Source organism: Emys orbicularis, chromosome 7 (assembly GCF_028017835.1).
Source record: "Emys orbicularis isolate rEmyOrb1 chromosome 7, rEmyOrb1.hap1, whole genome shotgun sequence".
Lineage (NCBI taxonomy): Eukaryota > Metazoa > Chordata > Testudines > Emydidae > Emys > Emys orbicularis.
The window spans coordinates 67,160,186-67,182,191 of record NC_088689.1 but is presented as its reverse complement, the minus strand read 5'-3'; the positions used below and the strand labels follow the sequence as shown (position 1 = coordinate 67,182,191).

General features: G+C 46.4%; 1 protein-coding gene across 2 annotated transcripts in view; it reads left to right on the top strand.

Annotated features, from left to right (window-relative positions):
* VCL (vinculin) overlaps positions 1–14,976 on the top strand; it is a 109,738-nt gene extending 94,762 nt beyond the window's left edge. Inside the window, exons 19-22 of one of the 2 annotated variants that reach the window (XM_065407511.1) lie at positions 1,834–2,046; positions 4,239–4,442; positions 5,432–5,536; positions 14,757–14,976. In XM_065407511.1, the coding sequence (XP_065263583.1) occupies positions 1,834–2,046; positions 4,239–4,442; positions 5,432–5,536; positions 14,757–14,903 (669 nt within the window). In that variant the 3' untranslated portion in view covers positions 14,904–14,976. The remainder of the gene's footprint in view (positions 1–1,833; positions 2,047–4,238; positions 4,443–5,431; positions 5,537–14,756) is intronic. The other variant, XM_065407512.1, reaches the window with a different exon arrangement.
* The last annotated feature ends 7,030 nt before the right edge of the window (positions 14,977–22,006 follow it).

The window sequence follows — 22,006 nt, the reverse complement described above, 5'->3', positions numbered from 1 at the left end:
TATTGTGTAATGTCTGAAAGATGCTCTGCATGACTAAGATTTTTTTTTAAGATGAGTCACTTATTGAGTTTAAATTATAGCTTTTCCCTTTCAATGTTTTTCTCGTGTAGATTTTGTCCATAAAAGGCCTGCCTTAAAAACAAGGCACATTAGAAAATACAGACCTTCTTGATAAGGATTGTTTGGCTTGTTTCACTCTCTTCATCTGGTATGAAGAATGTGATTAGTAATTTTGTATAATGCAATGGTCCTGGAAGTGTTGGCTATGGTAACATGCCATGCAAAATATGCTGTGACATTGTTTTCTTAGGTATCTCCTCTCCACACTCTGCACTGTAGGCATTAAATCGTCATTTTTTCACACATAAAAAGGTAATTGCAACATTATGGCAAAACAATATAGTCCTCTTCATAATCCCTTTGTACTCTAAACATTCTTATTCACAGTGCTTTGTTTTACTAACTCCATTTTCAGTCTGATAACAAACACTAATAACTTCATTTACCAAGAATGATCTCCTTTCCCTTTAATCTTTTTTGTTCTCTGTGTACTCTTGATAGCCCTTCATTTCCAATCCTGCTACTCCTCTGTTGTTAATTCTTTTCTTTACTTCTCTAAGGGCTTGGCTACAGTTGTGAGTAACAGCGCAATAAAGGAGCCCTGGGCGCCCTAGCTCACTCCCCGTCCACACTGGCAAGGCACGTAGAGCGCTCTGTCTCCGCGGCTACAGCGCTGCTGGTACTCCACCTCGGCGAGAGGAATAACTTTTGCTGTGCCTTGGCTGCAATGCACAAGCGTCAGTGTGAACGAGGTGTTGGGTTACTGCGCTCTGATCGGCCTCCGGAAATGTCCCATAATCCCCTTAAGTCAAGTGGCCACTCTTGTCATTGTTTTGAACTCCTGTAGGAAAGCGGAAATGCCCTTTCAAAGCTCCGTTTCTGACAGCTGGCATGGAAGCCATTAGTGTGGAATGCTGTGTGAGAGAGAGAGAGAGATGGGGTGGGGGAGTCTGCTGCTGTCTGGACTAACAAGACAGCATGCTGACATGCTCTCAGCCCCCCAAAACCCCACTCTCTCCCCCCCCACATATACACAACACACTCCCTGTCACACTCCTTCCCCCCCCCCCCCATTTGAAAAGCACGTTGCAGTCACTTGCATGCTGGGATAGCTGCCCATAATGCCCCGCTCCCAATGCCGCTGCAAGTGCGGCCATGCCAGTGCGCAAGCAGCTGTCAGTGTGGACAGACTGCAGTGCTTTCCCTAGTGTGCTCTCCAAAGGCGGGTTTAACTCACAGTGCTCTACATCTGCAAGTGTAGCCATGCCCTAAGGGAACAGAAAGCAGTATCTGGCAGCTGTATTACCTCAGCCTATTCTTATCCCATCCAGACATCCTTATGTGAAACCACATCCACAGGCAAAGTTTGTTTTCACCAGTACTGGGTCCTTGTCTGCTATGCATGCTTTTCTAGTCTCATTGGCATATTTAAAAAAAAAAAAAAAAATTATACCATCGTTGTCTTGCCAGAAAATGTTGTTCTGAAATTCAGATTTCCTTGAAATGCATAAGATAAATCATATGTACTCATCTGAACAATATTTCTTTCCACATCTTTCAAATAATCCTAACTTTTTCTCTCCTTAATTTCTTAGTAATACTGGTTCACAGGTGAAATGGTTGGCCCCCTTTCTGCTGATCCTTGGATTGCTTTCATTTTCCTTTCATAGACCAAGAGGTTGTTTGATTACTAAACCAGCTTAGCTCTTTTACCAAATCCTGCTTCTAATACTAACTGTCCCTGTTTCTCCAATCTCCCTGCCACCTTCAAAGCCTGGTGTGACTGAGGTTAATGAAGCCGCTGAGGCTGATGTAGATGTAGATGAGCAGGAGGATGCAGATGATGTTGAATTCACTCTCCCCTCTGACACTGAAGATGATTACGAGCCTGAGCTGCTGTTAATGCCAACCAGTCAGCCTGTTAACCAGCCCATTCTGGCCGCTGCTCAGTCTCTGCATCGGGAAGCAACCAAGTGGTCTAGTAAGGTACTCCTCAGTTTCCCATTGGCAACTGATCTGTGTGCATCCAGCCATTTGGAACGCTGACACATTTGCATCACTCTTGATACTTGCTGGGCCCCATGAGTCTGAGTGAATAAACGTTTGCCTGCACTTCATTTTAAGGATTGAGAGTGGCTTCACAAGTTCGGTAAGTCTGTCAATGTCAGATTTCAGCGTGATTTTTGGGTCACTTTTTAGAATAAAAAGGCTTCTTTTCCTTTTGATTGCATCTGCCTATCTTTCTGCGTATGGCAGTATTCAAAAATGTAAAAGGCGTTTTTCTGATCACCTGTGAAGCCATGGTTGGTTTCTCAATGACTTCCAGATAATAACAGAACCTAAGTCATTCAAGAAGTCATTTAACACGTCTGTTGTGCTTTGCCTCTATTGACGGCTTCAACTAAAATCTGTATGACAAGGAATGGCTTTGTATGGCAGTGTTATCAAGGAGGACTTTCTGCTGACTTGCACTTGGCTGTACTGCAAATGCTGGCTTGGATGAGAGAACTCCTTTTAAAGAACCTGCACTGAATGCATTAGTTGCTGAGATCAAAACTGTTTATATGGTACCAATGGAGAGCTAAGCTGCAGTTCAGACATTCACAAGTACTCTCTTGTATCTAAACACAAGTTTTTGCAAGGCTGGTCACTTACTTCATTGTGGAACCGGCATGCTTCAAGATATGTAAGGTTGTTGCTCTCCAGTGAGTGTGTGTGTGTGTGTGTGTGTGTGTGTGTGTGTGTGTCATATGTGGTCAGTCATTCATTTTTAATAGAAAGGGCTTTCAAAAAAAATTCCTGTCCTTTTCAGATTCTAGTGCTGGATAATTAGAGGGTTTAACAAATGATGTTATTGAATATTCCTAATTACTTTATCCCTCTTTACGAATGAATTGAAAAGTTGCCTGTTCTGTCACCTCTTTCTTTAATGGATTAGAAATGGCATAGTGGATTAGCAAACTGTTTAAATTTATGATAACAAGTAACAAATCTTTTTATATGATCTCACTATGCAACCTGCAATGACATATTCGGGATATCTTTAAATTTAATGGCACCAAACCCTGGAGGGAATATCCATGGAGGTAGGAAACATATTCACTGAATCAGGTTTTCAGTGTGTATTTTTTGCGACAGACTTTCTACATGTTACTACCCAAGGATTAACACCTTTTTGCTCAAAAAAGAATTGTACATAGGGAGCTGTATTTTTGTTCTGCTTTGTCAGCTCACCATGCTAACACCTCACTTTATCCACAAATGTGAATATTTCACAAATCTAGCATTTATTATAAAAGTGAGACAGAATATACTAACAGTTCATCTCAGTGATTTGACTTCTCTTGCACCTGGTATTGACTTTGGAACTGAGGACAAAATACTTTTTGCCTCAGTCATGCATATATGTCACCAATGACAAATACTTCTCAAAAGTATTTTACTATAATTTCACTTGAAAAATAAACTCCCCTTTGAAACAACATCTCTAGGAGAAGAGTTGGTTAAGCATTAAAAGGTAATCTATCGGAGCTTTTCTTCTTTGGTTAAAAATCAGATACATATTTTGCTATTTTTATGAGGAAACTAGCAAAGATGGCCAACTGGAAGGAAAAAATATTTTAACAAATGGTTTCCACTTTAGAATTCCCATTGTCTTCTGTGGATACTATAAAGTGGTAGTGTAGTTGACAGATTTTCATGATTCAGTTTCAGATGCCATTTAAAATTTTATGTTCAGCTGTTCATAGTAGATTATTTAACTTCAGAGAATTGGTACTGTTTGGTTTAACTTACTTTTTTTAATTTGGCACTTGTGTTTTCAGTAATGCTGCTTTTATTGGGGAAATCTAGAATGTCTATAACACTTGAACACACTTGGTCTTAAAATCCTAGTCACTTCCACTCCAGGAACAAAGTATCACTTTGGTCACCATTTTTTTTTTTTTTTTCTTTTCAGTTTTGAAACGTTTTCATTGAGTGTTGGAGGGGAAAGTATTTCACAAACATTTGTACAAATCTTCAGTGCTCCTTATGAAGAATCTTTTTCAATAGACTTGAATTGTTCTTTCTTCCTTGACTTAATGAAAGGGTTTGTTAGTGAGTGTGGATTACAGTTCAGGTGTAATTATATTACCTTTTTTGTGTCTAACATTCATTGTTATATTTGTTCCCTGCAGGGTAATGATATAATTGCTGCTGCAAAGCGAATGGCTCTGCTGATGGCAGAGATGTCCCGCCTAGTGAGAGGTGTCAGTGGAAACAAGCGTGCCCTTATTCAGTGTGCCAAGGATATTGCTAAAGCATCAGATGAAGTGACTCGATTGGCCAAGGAGGTGGCAAAGCAGTGCACCGACAAGCGCATTAGAACAAACCTCTTGCAGGTAATAAACTGGGCTAACTTTAAAATAATGCACATACCACTTTCCTTCCTGTGTCCTGCTCCTTCAGTATGGCTCAAGGCTGGAGAGTGAGTTTATTTTTGGCTGAGAGTCACCTGTGGATCCCCTTGGCTCCCTATCCCTGCTTTTGTGAGTCTTGAGGCCCAAGTATGTGAAATGTTGATTTTCTTCCACTCTCACTTTGCAAGATCAGGTCCTTTTATTCCGATGGGAGAAGACATGTCAGTGTCCTGTAAGAGAGACTTTGAAAATTCCATGAATGTCATAGACATTGCTAGACTGGTCTCTTATCACCTTGGCCATCCACATAGCCTTATCAAGTCATAGGGTATTGGCAATAGCATAAACCAATACAGCCCCAAATCCCATCCCCCATTCCTGATGACACAGTCTGTTGAAGGAATATTTGGGACAAAGGAAAAGTGAATTCTGCTTTAGTGAAGATCCACATTGCTAGAATGGTCACCCAAGCCCATCAGGAAGGAATGGGAATTAAGTTGCAGTGCCTTAGCTCATGTCTACAAGAACAATTAGGGCGCAGCAAACTAGAGTGTAAATCTATAGCACTCCAGTGTGCTGGGCACTAACTGTTCACATGGTTCCTGCTGACACTTGCTAAAAGTTCCTGAGTGCACTTTGACATTGTGTTGTTTCAAACCACTACATCAATGCGCTCTAGGGAACTTTTAGTGTGTGGCAGCAGGGTCCACATGGTGCGTTAGTGCATAGCATGCTGGAGCACTGTAGATTTCCAACCCAGCTTGCCGGAGTAAGTGTTCATGTAAACATGTCTTCAGTGACATCATGCAAGGTACCCTTGAAGTTTACATGTACATTGTATGTTTGTACCTGAGCCATCAGCAAAGAGAAACTACTGTAGAGTTCAGCAAAATCTTAGTTTCCATTTAAAAATGGAATATCAATTGGTTCGAGTTAAAAAACTAAAATGATGCATCTTCCCGACTCCTTAGGTCTGTGAGCGAATCCCAACCATCAGCACACAACTCAAAATCCTCTCCACTGTTAAAGCTACCATGTTGGGTAGGACGAACATCAGTGACGAGGAGTCAGAACAGGTAAGAGCTGCATAATTGATTGTAATATAAACTCCTGCTCGCTAGCTGATGCGGGGCGGGGAGAGGGCAGTCAGGTGCGTGTCCTGTATACAATCAGATGTGTCCCAGATACTGAGAGTTAGTAAATCTGACCCAGTGTCCAGTAAAAGTGTTAATTTTAATAAACCTTGGTATATATTCTGCAGTTAACAACAGGACATTCCTCTGTCTCATGGAGAAGACTTAATTTGCTTCTAACCTGACATTGCCTCTTGTTTTAAAACAATCCACAGTCCAAAACAAAAAGGTAGAGCTGTTTTTTTGGCATAGGAGATTATTCATTAGCGCCCTCTGGTGGTTTACAATGAATACTAGGTTAAGAATACTGTAACTAAAGTGGGCAGTTATTTAAAACATTTTTAGTTTCCGCTCTCCCTGCTTCATTAACCAGCAACTTCATCATTGTTTTGTGAAACTTCGACTTCTGCAGCTACCTTCAATGGCTCTGGGTATACAGGTCTGTCTCATCTTAGGCGCATTTAACATGTGCGATTTCAGCTTTACGTGGTTGGCAAAAACAAAAACAAAAAACAAAAAAAAGAGAAAAATAACAATTTAAATACTGTTTCTGTAGTGCGGGTGATTCCGCCCGCCATTACATTCAATGTAATTTTGACTATATGCGATTTTCGCTTTAGGCGCTGACTGCGGAACGTAACCCCAGCGTAAGATGAGACAGACCTGTACTTACTTACATTTTTGGTCTAGAATTCCTGTAGCTTCTCTGAAACCTTTGTTTGGTAGATGGACGTGTTAGGAATAGTGAGCTATTCAGCTTGTGTTCAGCCATTAGCTTTCACTCAACTTTTCAAAAGGTAGGCCGTGAGGAACAGGAGCCAGTGCTGTTCTTCTTTGAGTAGTGTCCCTGTGTGTGCTCCTTTTCAGGTGTGCCTGCACCTTTGATCAGAGATTTTTGGTAGCAGTGCCCATTCGGCATGTGCATGCACCCACACACCCTCGTGACTTGCGCCGAGGCTATATGGGGTTGCACAGGCCAACAGGCCTTAGTTCCTTCTCAACCGTCTTTGGCCAGAGACTGAGTCTACTGTGTGCCTGTTTGCCATAGTATTCGATAATTAGTCAGTTACCTGTCCCCCCAAAAAACTTTATTGCTAGGTAGCTTTAGATAAGTTAAGAGCTTTTTCCCCTTCTAGGGGTTCTCTTTGTTATATTATGCAGGAATGCCAGGTTTGCTGGGATTCAAAAGGTCTCTCTCCTGTGGTGAGGTGATTGCCATCAGTGACGGACACTCCCTGTGCCTTTGTTATTTGGGAGGTAGACACATCCCCAGTAAGTGCAAGATCTGTGCTTCGTTCAAGGGGAGATTCCCAAAAAATAGGGAAATCAAGTTAAAACTCTGGCTGATGGAGCAAACTTTACAACCAGCTCCAGGAGTGGAGGACCCCTGTGCGCACAGACCTCCAGTACCACTAGTGCCCTGTTCACATCAAGATCTCAGTCACCAGAGATCCCTAAAGAGAGAGACGGCACTGCAGCAACTAGTACATCTAAGGTACATAAGTCCTCTATAGAGGTAGCCTCAACATCTGCCTCGAAGCAGAAGGCAGTAAAGAGTAAATCACCAAGAAAATCTTCATCACCAACGCAGATGACGACTACAGAGACCTCGGGTCCCAAGGGGAGTTCTATTCAAGCTCCGAGTGATGCTGGTACCAGAAAGATGAATAGGAGGCAGTTGTCTAAGACAGACACGGTACTGAATTCAGGTACCTGTACCCAGAGCGGCAGAGACACTGGTGAAAAAAGTTCTAAGCCTGTCCCTAAGCAGCACTGAGTACCGGTAGCATGAAAGTCAACAAAGACTGCTCAGCTACCTGTGGTACCAATGGAATCTGAGTTGACTTACTCCTATGCCAAATGTTTGGTACCAGCTTCATCGGCAAAAAGCCGTCTTCCACAGGTTCTTGCTCAACCCTATCTTTTATACCATCAGTACTACAAGAATTTAGGTACCCTAAAGACCTGCTATTATCTTGGGAGCCAGTGCCTCATCTCTTAATAAGCGGGGGGGGGGGGGGGTTGTCAGCATCGAGACTCTCTCTTGGTCACCAACGCCTGGAGTACCATACTTGCCCTCATCGTCTTTGCAAGCCGGACAGCTATGCCGCTGCCCCTCCACCCCTTTCCCCGCATTGGAGTGCGTGGAAGAGGATATTTCTGACTCTTAGATATCAGTGCAGGGTTCCCCAGTCTATTCTAGGATACATTGCTGTCCCTCCTCCACTGACGTAATACAGGAGAATAAACTTCAAGTGACGCCCATCCATGGCCTCATTTTACAAAGCAACAATTTACAAAGAAATTATCACACCACAGGAGGGAGCAGGAAAGGGCCCATTCTCCTCAACCTCCTATTCCACCACCTATGCCAGAGGAAGAGACCTGCGAGGAGCAGAAAGCAAGGGAGGGATAAGGAGATTACTCCTCTTACTAATATTTCTTCCTCATCACCTGATGAAGCTGTGATGCCTCCACCTCCTCCTATGGCAGATGACTTCAGGCAGTTTCAAGAACTGATGAAGCGAATTGCGGGCATGCTGCAGATTCTCTTTGAGGTGTTTCAGGTGTCCCACCATAAACTCCTGGATACCTTGCAAACTTTGAAATCTATGAGGCTCGCCATTCCGGGCACTGGAGCTCTTATGGAGCCTGCCAAGACTGTTTGGCAAACACCAGCTACAGCACTACCTACCTGCAAGAGGGTGGAGGGAAAAATATTATGTCCCTGCCATGGAACCAGAGTTTCTTCTTCGAGTGATTGTTCACGTCCATTACACATGAGGTGTGCGCGCGCCGCGTGCACGGACGTCGGAAACTTTTCCCCTCAGTGGCTCCCGTCGGGCCGGCAGGGTCCCCCCTCCCGCCAGAGCGGCGCCCCGCTCTAGCGTATATATATCCCTGCGGGCCTGACCCTCCCTCAGTTCCTTCTTACCGTCCGTGGCGGCATTGGAACAACTCTGTCTCTCGTCTGAGAGTGTCCCTTAGCGTAGTAGTTAGTGTTATCTTTACAGTTATCAGTTCTTTAGTAGCTAGTGTTAAGCTTAGCAGTTATCAGTTCTTTAGAAATACTTAAACTTCTTTGTGTTAGGTGTTTGGTCAACCCCGGCACCGGCCCTGGGCGGCGGGGCATGCCGCACACCCAAGGCTTCAAGGCTTGTGCCACGTGCCGCAAGCCTATGCCATTAAGCGATCCACACGACTCGTGTCTCCATTGCCTGGGGGAAGCACACCAAAAAGAGCGCTGCAAGATCTGTAAGGCTTTCAAGCTCAGGACTAAGAAAGAGAGAGACTTTCGCCTTAAGCAGCTGCTCATGGAGACGGCGTTACAGCCCTCCACTTCGACGGCACCATCAACCTCTGTGCGGAGTGCCCCGGCATCGGTCCGTGATCCGGCGCCGGCGGGGCACCCTAAGCCCACGGCACCGAATCAGCGGGAACACCTCTGGCATCGGTCGTCTTCGCCGGTAAAATCGAAGGGCCAACCCAAGACCCGAGGACGCTCCCCGCATAAGAGGGTAGCGCCCGCGAAGACCTTGAGTGCGCCTAAGGCCGTTGCGGCCCCGGCACAGATCCTGGTGACAGTGGCTCCGGCGCCGAAAGGCCCGTCGAGCCCCGGGATAGGCGCGTCGAGTGAGGAGGAAGGGCTGGAGGAGCTTTTGGAACAGCCCTCCACCCCGGACACATTTGAGGCAGCAAAGGACCTCATTGAATTGTCTGCTGAGGGCCCCCTCCAAACTAAAGACAATCCGCCGCGACTGCCATCCAGAGGCAAGCCATCTCGGTCACCATCTCGGCACCGTTCATGGCGTTGGTCCCGGTCGAGCTCCGCTTCGGTGGACTCCCGGCTTCCCTCTGTGCAGAGAGCCGCACAGCCGTCGGGCCCCAATAAGCGCCCGGCACCGACCCAGCAGCCCTACTCGAGTAGGCACCGGGACGTGTCAGTTACACGATCCCCGAGACCGACCACCCGCAGTCGTTCCCGGTCCCGAGGTCACCGGTACCGGTCCAGGTCCAGGTCGGCAAGACGCTACTCCCGGTCCCGGAGGCACTACCCTCTGACCCCGGACCGGCACCGTCCCACGGCACCGCCGTGGCCTTCCAGATCACCGTCCGTGGTTTCGGAGGCAGACTCGGGCCGGTCCAGCAGATATGCCCACAGGGCACAGGCCAGTAGGGAACACGAAGCCGCTTGGCACCCACAATGGGGCCAGCCAGGACAATGGCCATTCTGGACCCCTTGGGCCTACCACCAGCAAGGCCCCCCATCCAGGACCTCGAGATCTGGGCCCTCGGGACACCGGTTCCGCTCTCCGCAGTGGCGCCCACCCTCTCGCAAGGAGGCCACGGTCTCCAGACCACCGGAGCGAGAAAGGGCGGACTCTGCACCGAGCCCGGCACCGTCTCAGACCCACGTCATAGAACGGGCTCCAGAGGAGCGCCCAGTTGGTGAGGAGTTGCAGGAAGAGGAAGACGCGCAAAAGGCCCTGACCTCTTCCTCCTCACCAGACGAAGCCGTGGCGGGCACAACAGTGTCCGGCCCTCCCCCGATTGACCATCGGGCGCACCAGGAACTGCTCCGACGAGTAGCCCTCAATCTGGGGTTGCAGGCGGAGGAGATGGTAGAGCAGGAGGACCCCATGGTCGACATCCTAAGCCCGGAGGGCCCCTCCAGGATCGCGCTCCCGCTCATAAAAACGGTCCAGTCCAACTACAAAACAGTATGGCAAACACCGGCCTCCAGTGCACCAACTGCGAAAGGCGTGGAGAGGAAATACTTCGCCCCATCTAAAGGGTTCGACTTCCTCTTCTCTCACCCAACACCCTGTTCGCTGGGCGACTCTGCGGTCAACGAACGAGAGCGACATGGCCAGCAAGCCCCAGCCCCCAAGGCCAAGGAGGCAAAACGCTTGGACTTATTTGGGAGAAAGGTCTACTCGTCCGGGGGCCTCCAGTTGAGGATCGCTAACCAACAAGCGATTCTGAACAGACACAACTTCAATTCTTGGGCATCAGTCTCCAAGTTTAAGGAATCCCTGCCTCAGGGCTCACAACCCGAGTTTGCGGCTATAGTGGACGAAGGGAAGGCAGTAGCCAAAACCTCTCTACAGGCCTCCCTTGACTCCGCGGACGCAGCTGCTAGGACAATCGCGTCAGGAGTAGTAATGAGGCGCTCGGCATGGCTACAGGCTTCCGGCCTTCCCCCAGAGGTGCAAAACACCCTCCAAGACCTTCCGTTCGAGGGGTCAGGCTTGTTTTCGGACCAGATGGATGCCAGACTACATAGCCTCAAAGACTCTCGAGCAACTCTCAAGTTGTTGGGAATGCATACCCCAGTGACACAGAGGAAACCCTTTAAGCCCCAACCACCGCAGAGGCAGTACCACCCTCGTCCTAGACAGGAACCATACCGCAGAAGGGGCAGGGATAACAGGCGTAGACGTAACAACACGCCTAACCAGGGCCAAAATCATGGACAAGGCAAGCTGGGAAATAAGCAAGGGTTTTGAAGCTGCGATCGAGGACAGCGTACCAAACTCTATTCCGGATCCCCCTCTATGTTTCAGGGACCGCCTGTCCCATATGCTTGGTCACATATAACATCGGACCGCTGGGTCCTGCGCACGGTGGAGGCGGGCTACACCCTTCAGTTCTCCTCGCCCCCTCCCTCCCACCCCCCATCCCCGTCCCTCTTCAGGGACCCCTCTCACGAGCAACTCCTCATGCAGGAGGTGCGGACCCTCCTCACAGTAGGAGCAGTGGAAGAGGTTCCTCCGGACCTAAAGGGGAAAGGATTCTACTCCAGATACTTCCTCATTCCCAAAGCAAAAGGGGGCCTCCGTCCCATTTTGGACCTACGCGCACTAAACAAATTTTTGGTCAAGGCACGTTTCCGTATGGTCTCCCTTGGCGCTATTATCCCATCCCTGGAGCTGGGGGATTGGTACGCTGCCCTCGATATGAAAGATGCGTATTTTCACATCGCCATCCGCCTGGCCCACCGGCGGTTCCTGCGCTTCACCATCAACCAACACCATTTTCAATTTACGGTCTTGCCCTTCGGCCTGGCAACGGCCCCGCGAGTGTTCACAAAATGCATGTCCGTGGTGGCAGCTTTTCTTCGGAAAAGAAGGATGCGCGTATACCTGTACTTGGACGACTGGCTCCTCGCGGGCAGGTCGGAGGCCGAGGTCCGCTCCCACGTGACGCTGGCACTACAGGTGTTCCGCAAGCTCGGTCTACTGGTCAATGTGCCCAAGTCCTCACTGATTCCCACGCAGAGACTGGACTTCATAGGGGCAGTCCTGGACTCGGTGGCGGCACGGGCAAGTCTTCCAGTGTCACGGTTCTTGGCCATTCAAAGGGTCGTAAGCTCCATCCAACAATTCCCCACGACCACGGCCAGATGCTGTATGGAACTCTGGGGGAACATGGCGGCCTGCACACATGTAGTCAGACATGCCCGCCTAAGACTCAGGCCATTACAGTTGTGGCTGGCCCAAACGTATCGCCCCAACAGAGACCCCTTAGACCTGGTAGTGACAATCCCAGCTCGGGTGTCGAACTCCCTCCGCTGGTGGCTCGATCAGCAGCAGGTTTGCAAAGGGGTCCCTTTCGCCACCCCGCAACCCACTCTGACGTTAGTAACAGATGCGTCGGACCTGGGTTGGGGGGCGCACCTGGGGGACCTGCGGACCCAGGGCTTATGGTTCAGGGATGAAAAGTTGCTTCACATCAATCTGAAGGAGTTAAGGGCGGTTCGCCTCGCCTGCCAGACCTTTCACGCTACCATAGAAGGCCACAGCGTGTCAGTTCTGACGGACAACACTACCGCCATGTTCTACATAAACAAGTAGGGCGGGTCCCGATCCTCTCCCCTCTGTCACAAGGCGCTCCTCCTATGGGACTTCTGTATAGCCCATTCAGTCCACCTACTCGCAACATATCTCCCAGGGGTCCAAAACGGGTTAGCAGACCGCCTCAGCCGGTCCTACCACATGCACGAATGGAAGTTGAGACAGGACGTCCTGCATTCAATCTTCCAGAGGTGGGGGTTTCCCCAGGTGGATCTCTTCGCCACCAAGGGCAACAGCCAATGCCCTCAGTTTTGTTCATTCCAGAACCTCAGCCCGGGCTCATTGGCAGATGCCTTCGCGATTCCGTGGGGCGGGAGCCTGAGGTATGCCTTCCCTCCATTCCCGCTCATCCACAAGGTCCTCCTCAAGACCCGCAGGGACAAGGCGGCAGTCATCCTCATCGCCCCGGCGTGGCCACGCCAGCACTGGTTCACGACCCTGCTGGAACTGTCCGTGACCGCCCCGATCGCCCTCCCCCTCCATCGCGACCTCATCACACAGGACCGGGGTCGCCTACTCCACCCGAACCTACCGTCGCTACATCTCACAGTGGTATCTCTCTGGCTAAACGATACGGAGCACAGGTGCTCCCACCAGGTCCAGCAAATTCTCCTTGGTAGTAGGAAGCCCTCCACAAGAGCGACCTACCTTGCCAAATGGAAGAGGTTCTCCCACTGGTGTGAGCCTCATCACGTACAGCCTCTGCAGGCCTCAGTCCCATCAATTCTGGACTACTTGCTGCACCTCAAGCATCAAGGGCTCGCCCCCGCCTCAATTAAAGTGCATCTGGCTGCCATATCGGCATTCCACTCTGGGGAGTTGGGAGTTTCGGTGTTCTCCAACCCCACAGTAGTCCGATTCCTCAAGGGGCTGGAGAGGGTGTTTCCCTACTCGCGCCCGCCGGTCCCTGCGTGGAATCTCAACCTGGTCCTAACTAAACTCATGGGGCCACCCTTTGAACCCCTAGCCTCTTGCTCCCTCATGCACCTCTCATGGAAGGTAGCGTTTCTCGTGGCCATCACATCGGCTAGGAGGGTATCGGAATTGAGAGCCCTCACTTCGGAACCTCCTTATACAGTTTTTTATAAGGATAAGGTGCAACTGAGGTCGCACCCTAAATTCCTTCCAAAGGTGGTCATGCATTTTCATATGGGACAGGACATTTGTTTACGAGTGTTCTTCCCTAAGCCCCATACGGACCCAAGCCACCGCAGCCTGCATACCCTCGATGTCCGTAGAGCCTTGGCATTTTATCTAGAACGGACCAGGCCATTCCGCAAATCAACTCAACTGTTTATTGCCATTGCGGAGCGACTGAGAGGCCAGCCTATCTCGACGCAGCGCTTGTCAGCATGGATTGTGCTTTGCATACACACGTGCTATGAGCTCGCCAACGTACCAGCCCCGGAGATCAGGGCTCACTCGACTAGGGCCCAAGCGTCCTCGGCGGCTTTCTTGGCGCAGGTTCCACTCCAGGAAATCTGGAGTGATATCACGTTGGACAAGAGCACAATCTATGTTTATAGCCTTATAGAATGGCAACTTGGTCTTCTGTTCATATGTTTTTCTAAATATTTATGCTATGGTGCCTAGAGCTAGATCAGATGCTGCTGTAGGCAGGTCAGTTCTTTTTTCTGTTGGACTCTGGTCTGAACTTCCCATCTTCTTAGGACACCTTTGGAGTCACCTGAAGTTGAGCACCCACAGAAGAGCGGTTGTTACTTGTGCAGTAACTGGAGTTCTTTGAGATGTGTGTCCCTGTGAATGCTCTATTACCCACTCTCCTTTCCCTCTGCTTCGGAGTCTCTCTCGTGGGACTTGGCGGTGGAGAAGGAACTGAGGGCGGTACATCCACATAGCCCTATGTAACCATGGGGCGGGGCACAAGTATATGTGGGGTGCATGCACAGACTGAATAGGCACCGCTACCAAAAATCTCCTGTCAAAGTTGCAGGGCACAGGCACACTTGAAGTGGAGCACCCATAAGGGGACATGTCTGAGAGAACTCCAGTTACGGCATAAGGTGTGTAACCTCTTCTTCTTGCGAACGAGAGAATCACTTGCTACTTGGAGGGGGGAGGGAGGGGTAGCCTTCCAAATTATGGAACAGGTCATTTTTGACAATTGACTATCCTGAAATGTACATTAGCAAGAATGATGTAACATCATGTTCCTGTTGTGAGTCCCCAGGCAGGGTGGGATTTATGCTTCTGAGTTAAACAATTGCTCATCTGAATGTGAACACTGTTCTACCACTATGGGTATTTAAGAACTTGAAAGAATAACACCTTTCCTTTGTCTGCAGGCTACTGATATGTTGGTTCACAATGCCCAGAACCTTATGCAATCTGTAAAGGAGACCGTGAGAGAAGCTGAAGCAGCGTCTATTAAGATTAGAACAGATGCTGGATTCACTCTTCGCTGGGTTAGAAAGACTCCTTGGTATCAGTAAACAACTGCCAACTAACATTATCTTCTGTAACATAAAAAGCCTTTTTGAAGCAGAAGAGAATTTTTTAACAGCAAAAGTGCTGTAAACGTGAGCTTAAAATTAGCTTCTGCTAATGCCCCATTCTAAGGGCATTAATTATAAAAATATGCATTTAAACATCTTCGGAAAGTATCTCAAAATTGCTTCCGACACATTGACAATTTTTATTTGTTTTGCTTTTGAAGATTCTCTTTTCATGAATTCTGTAATCCCAGAGACACACTTCTCATTTATGCACTGTATATTCCAGTAGTTTCCATATGGTGGTATGACGCATGGACTTTACTCAAGCTTGAATCGGCGGTCTGGAACACTTAACAGTGTTGCTTAGCTATTTTGGGGGGACAATCAATGACACTGAAAAGGCGAATTGTTTTAATGACATTTTCAGCTAGCTGTTCTCACACCACAAAAGTGTTACAAGGTATATGTAGTAAAGTTCATTTACATCAGAAGTGATCCCCTCTTTGGGGTGGGGGGGGTATCACATTGCTAAAATAGTCTCTTATGCTGCTGTTACTTTGTCTGGCAGTGGTATCCTAGGTCAGGAAAAACTGAGCTGTCTTTTTTACTTCCCATTGCCACCTGTAGTCATTCCAGAATCTGCATTCTTGTGCTATACAGAAATGGTTGGTGATGGATGTTCGTCGCAAATAATGACAGCTTGACTGTTCAAGTTTCAGAGGCCTTAGAAAAGCACACCCCCCCCCCCCCCCGCAGTTAAAAATTTGGTAGAATAGGGGGCTAAAAATATAGGATCTATTGAGTTAGCTGTATTAGTCAGTCAATCATGTTCAAAGCAACTTTTTGTATGAACAAAATGCTCAAATAGAACACAATCAAGATCGAACTCCTTTCCTTCGAAACCAGGCACACCCACACTCCGCCTCTGCACACTTTCTTCAGAGTTGTTTTAGGGGAAAATTACACTCCGTTTAATGATGCTTGTGCCTCACTGCCCTTCATTCTAATGATGGAGCATGTGGGAAAGTAGAGGCACTCAATTTATGGAGTCTGTTGGTGTTCCCAATGTAAATCTGTTGTTCAGATATAATGAGCCATGAAAATGATTTCTAGACTGAAATTCTATATACACATTTAAGGCTTAGTAGCAATTAACTGAATTAGATGTTAAATTATTTTTTTCCAATCGTGTTAAGAAAACAGACTTGGGATGGTTTTTGTACTTCCATACTACTTATATGCCTTCATTTTTAACATGCTTATGACAGCTGTTCAATAATATTTTTTGACATTTAAAATGAAAAGTAATTAGGTTGCTAACATTTTAGAAACTGCCTTTGCGTGTGCAAAAACATTTACTAACTTGATTGTTTGCCAGCATTGACATCATAATGGCTCCTTATTTTCCGTTTGCAACGGATTGACACAATGATCATGCTCAAGCCACCTTTGTTAATGTGCTGTTGCTGCCCGTTGATCAGACTCACAGTAACAGCAAAGGCGAGCTGTGTAGTAGTGTCAGACTACAATTACTCTACACTTCCTGTTTTTCCTCTTGCCTGCATGGTTATCTAAAAGGGAAATTACATATTTAAATTACATTATTATAATAATCTGCCTCAAACTGACTTTAGCAAGAGAAAGCACTTGTTCATCCTTAATTCACTCCTTGTCTCCTGGTAATGCCAAATACATGGTACTTAGGGTCTTTTCTCAGACTCCTCCAATAACTACCCACACCAGAAAGGGTGAAGGAGTGGGACAGAGCCTTAACCAGAATGTCTTGCCTTTGGTTGGTTTATATTAGACCCTTAACACTATGTAATGTAGCCATTTCTATTTAATAGTAAACACTGAATAGGAAAGGACTCTTGAGGGTCTTCTGAATAGTCTTCCTGTATTTGCTTTCAAAATAGTTCAAGCTTCTCTGTGGGTACATCTACACAGAGACTAGATGCCCGCGACTGGCCCATGCCAACCAACTTTGGCTCACAGGGGTTGGGCTGCAGGGCTGTTTTGTTGCTGTGTAGACTTCTGGGCTTGGGTTTTAGCTTGGGCTCAGGACCCTGCGAGGCGAGTCCCTGAGCCCAACTTGCCTGGCACTGGCCAGCCGCAGGTGTCTAGTTGCTGTGTAGACATACTGAGATTTTTAGCATCACTATCTAGTTGCTTGACTGATATTAATGCAATATTACTAATGCCTTTAATACATGATTGTTTATGCCAAAGATCACTTTTTGTTTTACTAAGGAATGGTTGGGAAAGTAAGAATCATGTTTGCCTTTGATATTTCTTCAGAATGTTTGCTATATAAGTTCTTAACTGTTTTGTAAGAGCTGAAATACTGTACACCTTATGCAATTTGTGCTTTCTTGAACACTATTGGTCTTCAGACCTAAAATGAAGCAAAAATTTAAAAAGACCTTGAATGTTGGTTAGAAATGTTTTACCACTAATACTTTGTTTATAAATCAAAATTTGTTGTATAGTCTAATATTTTCAACCTTTTTCTTTTTGTTCTGTTAAAACAAAATAAAAATGCATTTGTATAAATGTCACTTTATGAACATTTACAGAGACTGAATAGTAAGAATATTCTTTAATTGCAGAAAGAACATAGGTCAGCACACCAGAAATATGAATTTGGAGGGTTAGTTATCTTCTAAAAAGTTATAAAACAATTGTATGTTGAGTAATAATTATGCACCCCCAATGTGCTTAAAATAGGTACCCTAACAATTTCTATACATTCAGAATAGAAAGATAGAATTGCTATTCCATCGGTTATGTTGGCTTCTGGTTCTGATTTGGTACAAGTTATCTGAAAGAGTTAACAACACTTACGAGTTTCTAATACATGGAGGACTCTGACATAGCTATTATCTGTCAAAGTGAAAAAAGCATTGTAATGGGGGTGGTGGAGGAGGTTAAATGTTTTGGTACTTTGTGCAGACTGTTCACTTACCTTGTAGGACCGATTTCCTGGTGCCAATACAGGAAATAATTCAGAAGTGCTAAATCCTGCTTGAACCCTATGATCAAGCAGTTTCTGGGTGCACACGTCTTGCCTGAAGAGTCAGAGTGGTTATATTGAAGGTTGGAGAAGAGACTACTGGGCACAAGGAAACACCATGGAAGTCCTTGCAAATCCCTGCTCCACTCAGCCAGACTACCCCATGGTTTTGGAGGCAATTGCCATATGGTGGTGGAAGGCTGTTGTCAACTTTCACCTAGCAACCACTGACCATGCTGGACGTGGCCATCTTGCATGCAAGTGCCAACAAGCCACTAGGCAGATTTGGAGGTAAGGAAGGTCAACTTTGAATTTGCTTACTCTATTATGAGGGAGATCTAGTTCCTGGTCAGATTCCAGCTCTGTGCCAGGTAGGTTTGTTAAGGGCCATGGGAAACCTTAGTCTGGTAGGGAAGTTTCAAAACTCTAAATTATACCATCTCTGGGCATAAGAGGAGCTGTCATGTACTGCAAAAATCAGCTAAAACATTCATAGCTACATAGGAACACATACATCCTATGGGTTCTGCCTTCTCCAAGTAATGCCTTGGGAGAAGCCTAGCAGTTGGTCAGCCTTTCCTGTTAGCTAACAAAGCCCTATTCCCATGTGTCTGCCATTTTGACAGTGGAGTTAGAGATGAGGGGAAAGGACCTTTTTGCTAGCCTTTTTCTGCTGATAGCTTTACTCACATCAGAGTATATACAAGATACCCTTAAAATAGATGGAAGGGTTTAAGAGGGTGTCTTGTGCTTCAGGTACCAAATCCCTCATCATCCTGGAATGGTATTCCCATAAAGCTCCAGTACGATTGGCGTGTTAGTGTTGGACCCCTTTCCCTTGAAGTTGCCTGGTAGCCTGACTGACCTTTGCCTTTCCAAGCCTTTGAGCATGGCTCAGTTCTCAGGATGTTTTTGGAATTCTGTCGCTGCCTCAAGACACAAGTTGCATTGGACAGAAAAACGATAGGGAAAAGATGGACTGGGCAGGCAGCCAGCCAGCCTCTCTGCATTTCATTGACCTAGGCGTGAAGCATGTTCATGGTTTAATGAAGCTGTGTTGTTTCCAAAATGGCAGGGAAACCTCAGGGAATGTGAGGTGTGATAGCATGGATGCAATCAGAGAAGATCCCATTAGAGTCATGTTTTTGTGTGCTGCTCCATACAGAAGGGACAGCCATTAGTGTGTTTACAAGAGGATCTGGTGCACTTGCCCCTCAGTAAGGCCCAACAAGCTTGCTCATCCTCATGTAGCTTTCTGCCTAGGATGGGACAAATGCACCAGTGGTTGTTGCCTAGAACTTTCCTACCCTTAAGTTGCAGTTGACATCTTAAACCAGAAGGTGCCCTATAGACAACTTGTTGCCAGCTTTTAGGTGGAAGTAAGTGACTTGGGTGTCTGAAAAGATGTCTGTAAATCAGAGTGGCTCTGTTGAAGGGCTGGTGCTGTAAAGCTATCTTCAGATGGTGCAAGGAAAAGGTGTGTCTGGGCTTCCTATTCAAGCAGAGGGAAGGTTCAGATTGGCAGTTGGAGCAGAGTGGAGGGCAGACCCCTTAATTTATTTTCAGTAGATTTAAAAAGAATCCCTTAAATACAAAAAAATTAACATAGCTTCTTGTTTAGATAAATGCCACAGCTTCCCTCTTTGTGCAGGCACTAGGTTGAATTGGGATTTAACTATGGAGTCAGTAGCAGGCTAACCAGAATGAGAGCTTCGAGGAGTGAAGAAGGAATGACTTTCTGCCTTGGCCCTCAGAGCCTAAATATAGCATCTTCAGCTGGGAGGAGCAGTAGGAGATGGGATTTCTTTGCAAGAAATCCCAGTGGAAAAGTGTGTGCTTTTCTTTAGACGCTGCCCTGATGGGAAGGAACCAAGCTCTCAACTAGAATCCACCTAGGATGACCAGATAGCAAGTGTGAAAAATCGGGATGGGGGTGGGGGGTAATAGGCATCTATGTAAGAAAAAGCCCCGAATATCGGGACTGTCCCTATAAAATCGGGACATCTGGTCACCCTAAATCCACCTGCTGCCAGGAAGCAGCTAATCAATCCTCATTGACTAAAGGTCCATCCCCAGTCTGGATCCACTTGTAAGATAGGTCTGCTACAGTAAGTCCAGCAGCAACTATTTATACTGTACCCATAATAAATCAGACAAGAAGTTTGCAAGAAGTTTACCTGCCACCTCCACTGTTGTAGCCTCTGCTGTGGGCTGGTAGCTGCAGCTGGAGAAATGCTCGGGTGGGCTTCACTGAGAAAGCCAGCCAATAGGAATGTGTGAAGAGCAATGTGCTAGCTGAGTGTTAGACTCACACTATAGTGATAATACCCACTAAAATAGCAGCGCTTTTCACTTAGCGCTAAGAGCTAGGTTTGAAGTAGATCATTGTTTTAGAGGCAGTCAACGGTTTGGTTGTCCATGTAAACTTTAAGAGGGAAAAAAACATGGCTTTGAATAAACCAACAATGCATTGACAGCAGCTAGATTTTCAACAGGACTGGAGGTCAGCCAGAATTTAAGGGATGGAAACCTGCCAGTTTGGTACTTACAACATATTGTTGCACATTAAGCCTATCAAACAGGCTTATTTTGTATAGTGTTCATCCATTGTGATATTTTTAGAGGCTGGAGGAAAGACAAGGTCTGTATGCAAAGCAGCATGCCATACAGGCCTTTCTGTGGATCCACAACCTATTGAAGCACACCATGCTGTAACTTCGCCAAGTACTTTAGAGAAAATAGAACATGTTAAGTGCCCTGAAGATCTTATCTAAATCACATTCCCAAACTAATGCTCATGAGCTACTACTGGCAGGCAGAGAATGGGCTGCTGCTGGCTCTTCCTCATTGCTGTCTGAGAGAAACCAGTGTTTGGAAAAGGAGAGTAAAATTAAGTGTGATTAATGGAGCCAGACACTGAGGGCTTGTCTTCACGTACAGCAGCACATCTGCACCGGTGCTGCTGTAGTGCTTCAGTGAAGACATTCCTATGGCGATGGGAGAGCTTCTCCTGTTCGCATAATTAATCCACCTCCCTGAGAGGCAGTTGCTATGTCGATGGGAGAAGCTCTCCCATCCAGGGAGCTCTGTGTACACTGGGGGGTTAGGTTGGTAAAACTAGGTCGCTCCGGGGTGTGTATTTTTCACAGCCTTGAGTGATATAGTTATACCGATAGAGGTCTGTAGCGTAGCACTGGCCTTAGTATACAAGACATCTAATACTGTTCTATCTATGCAATTGCTGCAGCTCAGAAATGAAATGTTCTGTGCAATTGGGAATAAGCTGTCAAAAGGTCCTTAAGATGCACTAAAGCTGTGGTCCTTCTTAAATAAGACCTCTGCCCTCCATAAGGAGAAATATCGTTTGACAGTTCAGGAAAGGATCTGGGGGCTACTAATGTTAGAGAAGAACCAGGCTCTTTCAGTTCATATGGGGAGCTGGAGAAGAGTGGATGCTTGGCAGATGACAGCTCTAGGTACAGCATGACATGAGTCATTTCAGCATTGCCAACCTCACTTGTTCAAAAAATCGTGAGTCATGATTGTAAAGAAGTTGTATTCTCCTTTGCTGGCTGAACCTTTTGCTTTTACATCTTCCATTTTTTCTTTGCAAGAATGAGAGGTAGGAACTTTTTGAAAATGAAAGCTGAGCTTCTCACTTAAGTGAAGTCAGAATTTGGGGCTTGAATACCCCAGTAATTAAAAAGCTCATTCCTATTTTTCATCAGTCTATTGCATAGTGTACGTTGCTCCTACTGGAATTTTTGTAGATAATGAACTCTTGTGGGAGAAAATGTGAACAGCAATCCCTTCAGATGTAGAAGCTTTGCATACCCTTTTCCTTTAAAATCAGGACTTTACTCTCATAACAGTGCTGACTATGTTCAGTGTTTGAAACTAGACCCTATACTCTAGTTTAGGAAAGCAGATCTGGCTCATTGCATGACTTTGTGTAAGATACTGAACTACACTCTCTAGGGTAGCCTTGTTGGCAGCGTAGGAAATTTTAATAACACTGGAGTATCAAACATGAGCTCTAGTATGGCTAATAGGATTAATTTTTATTTGTAATTCCATGGAGCTACCA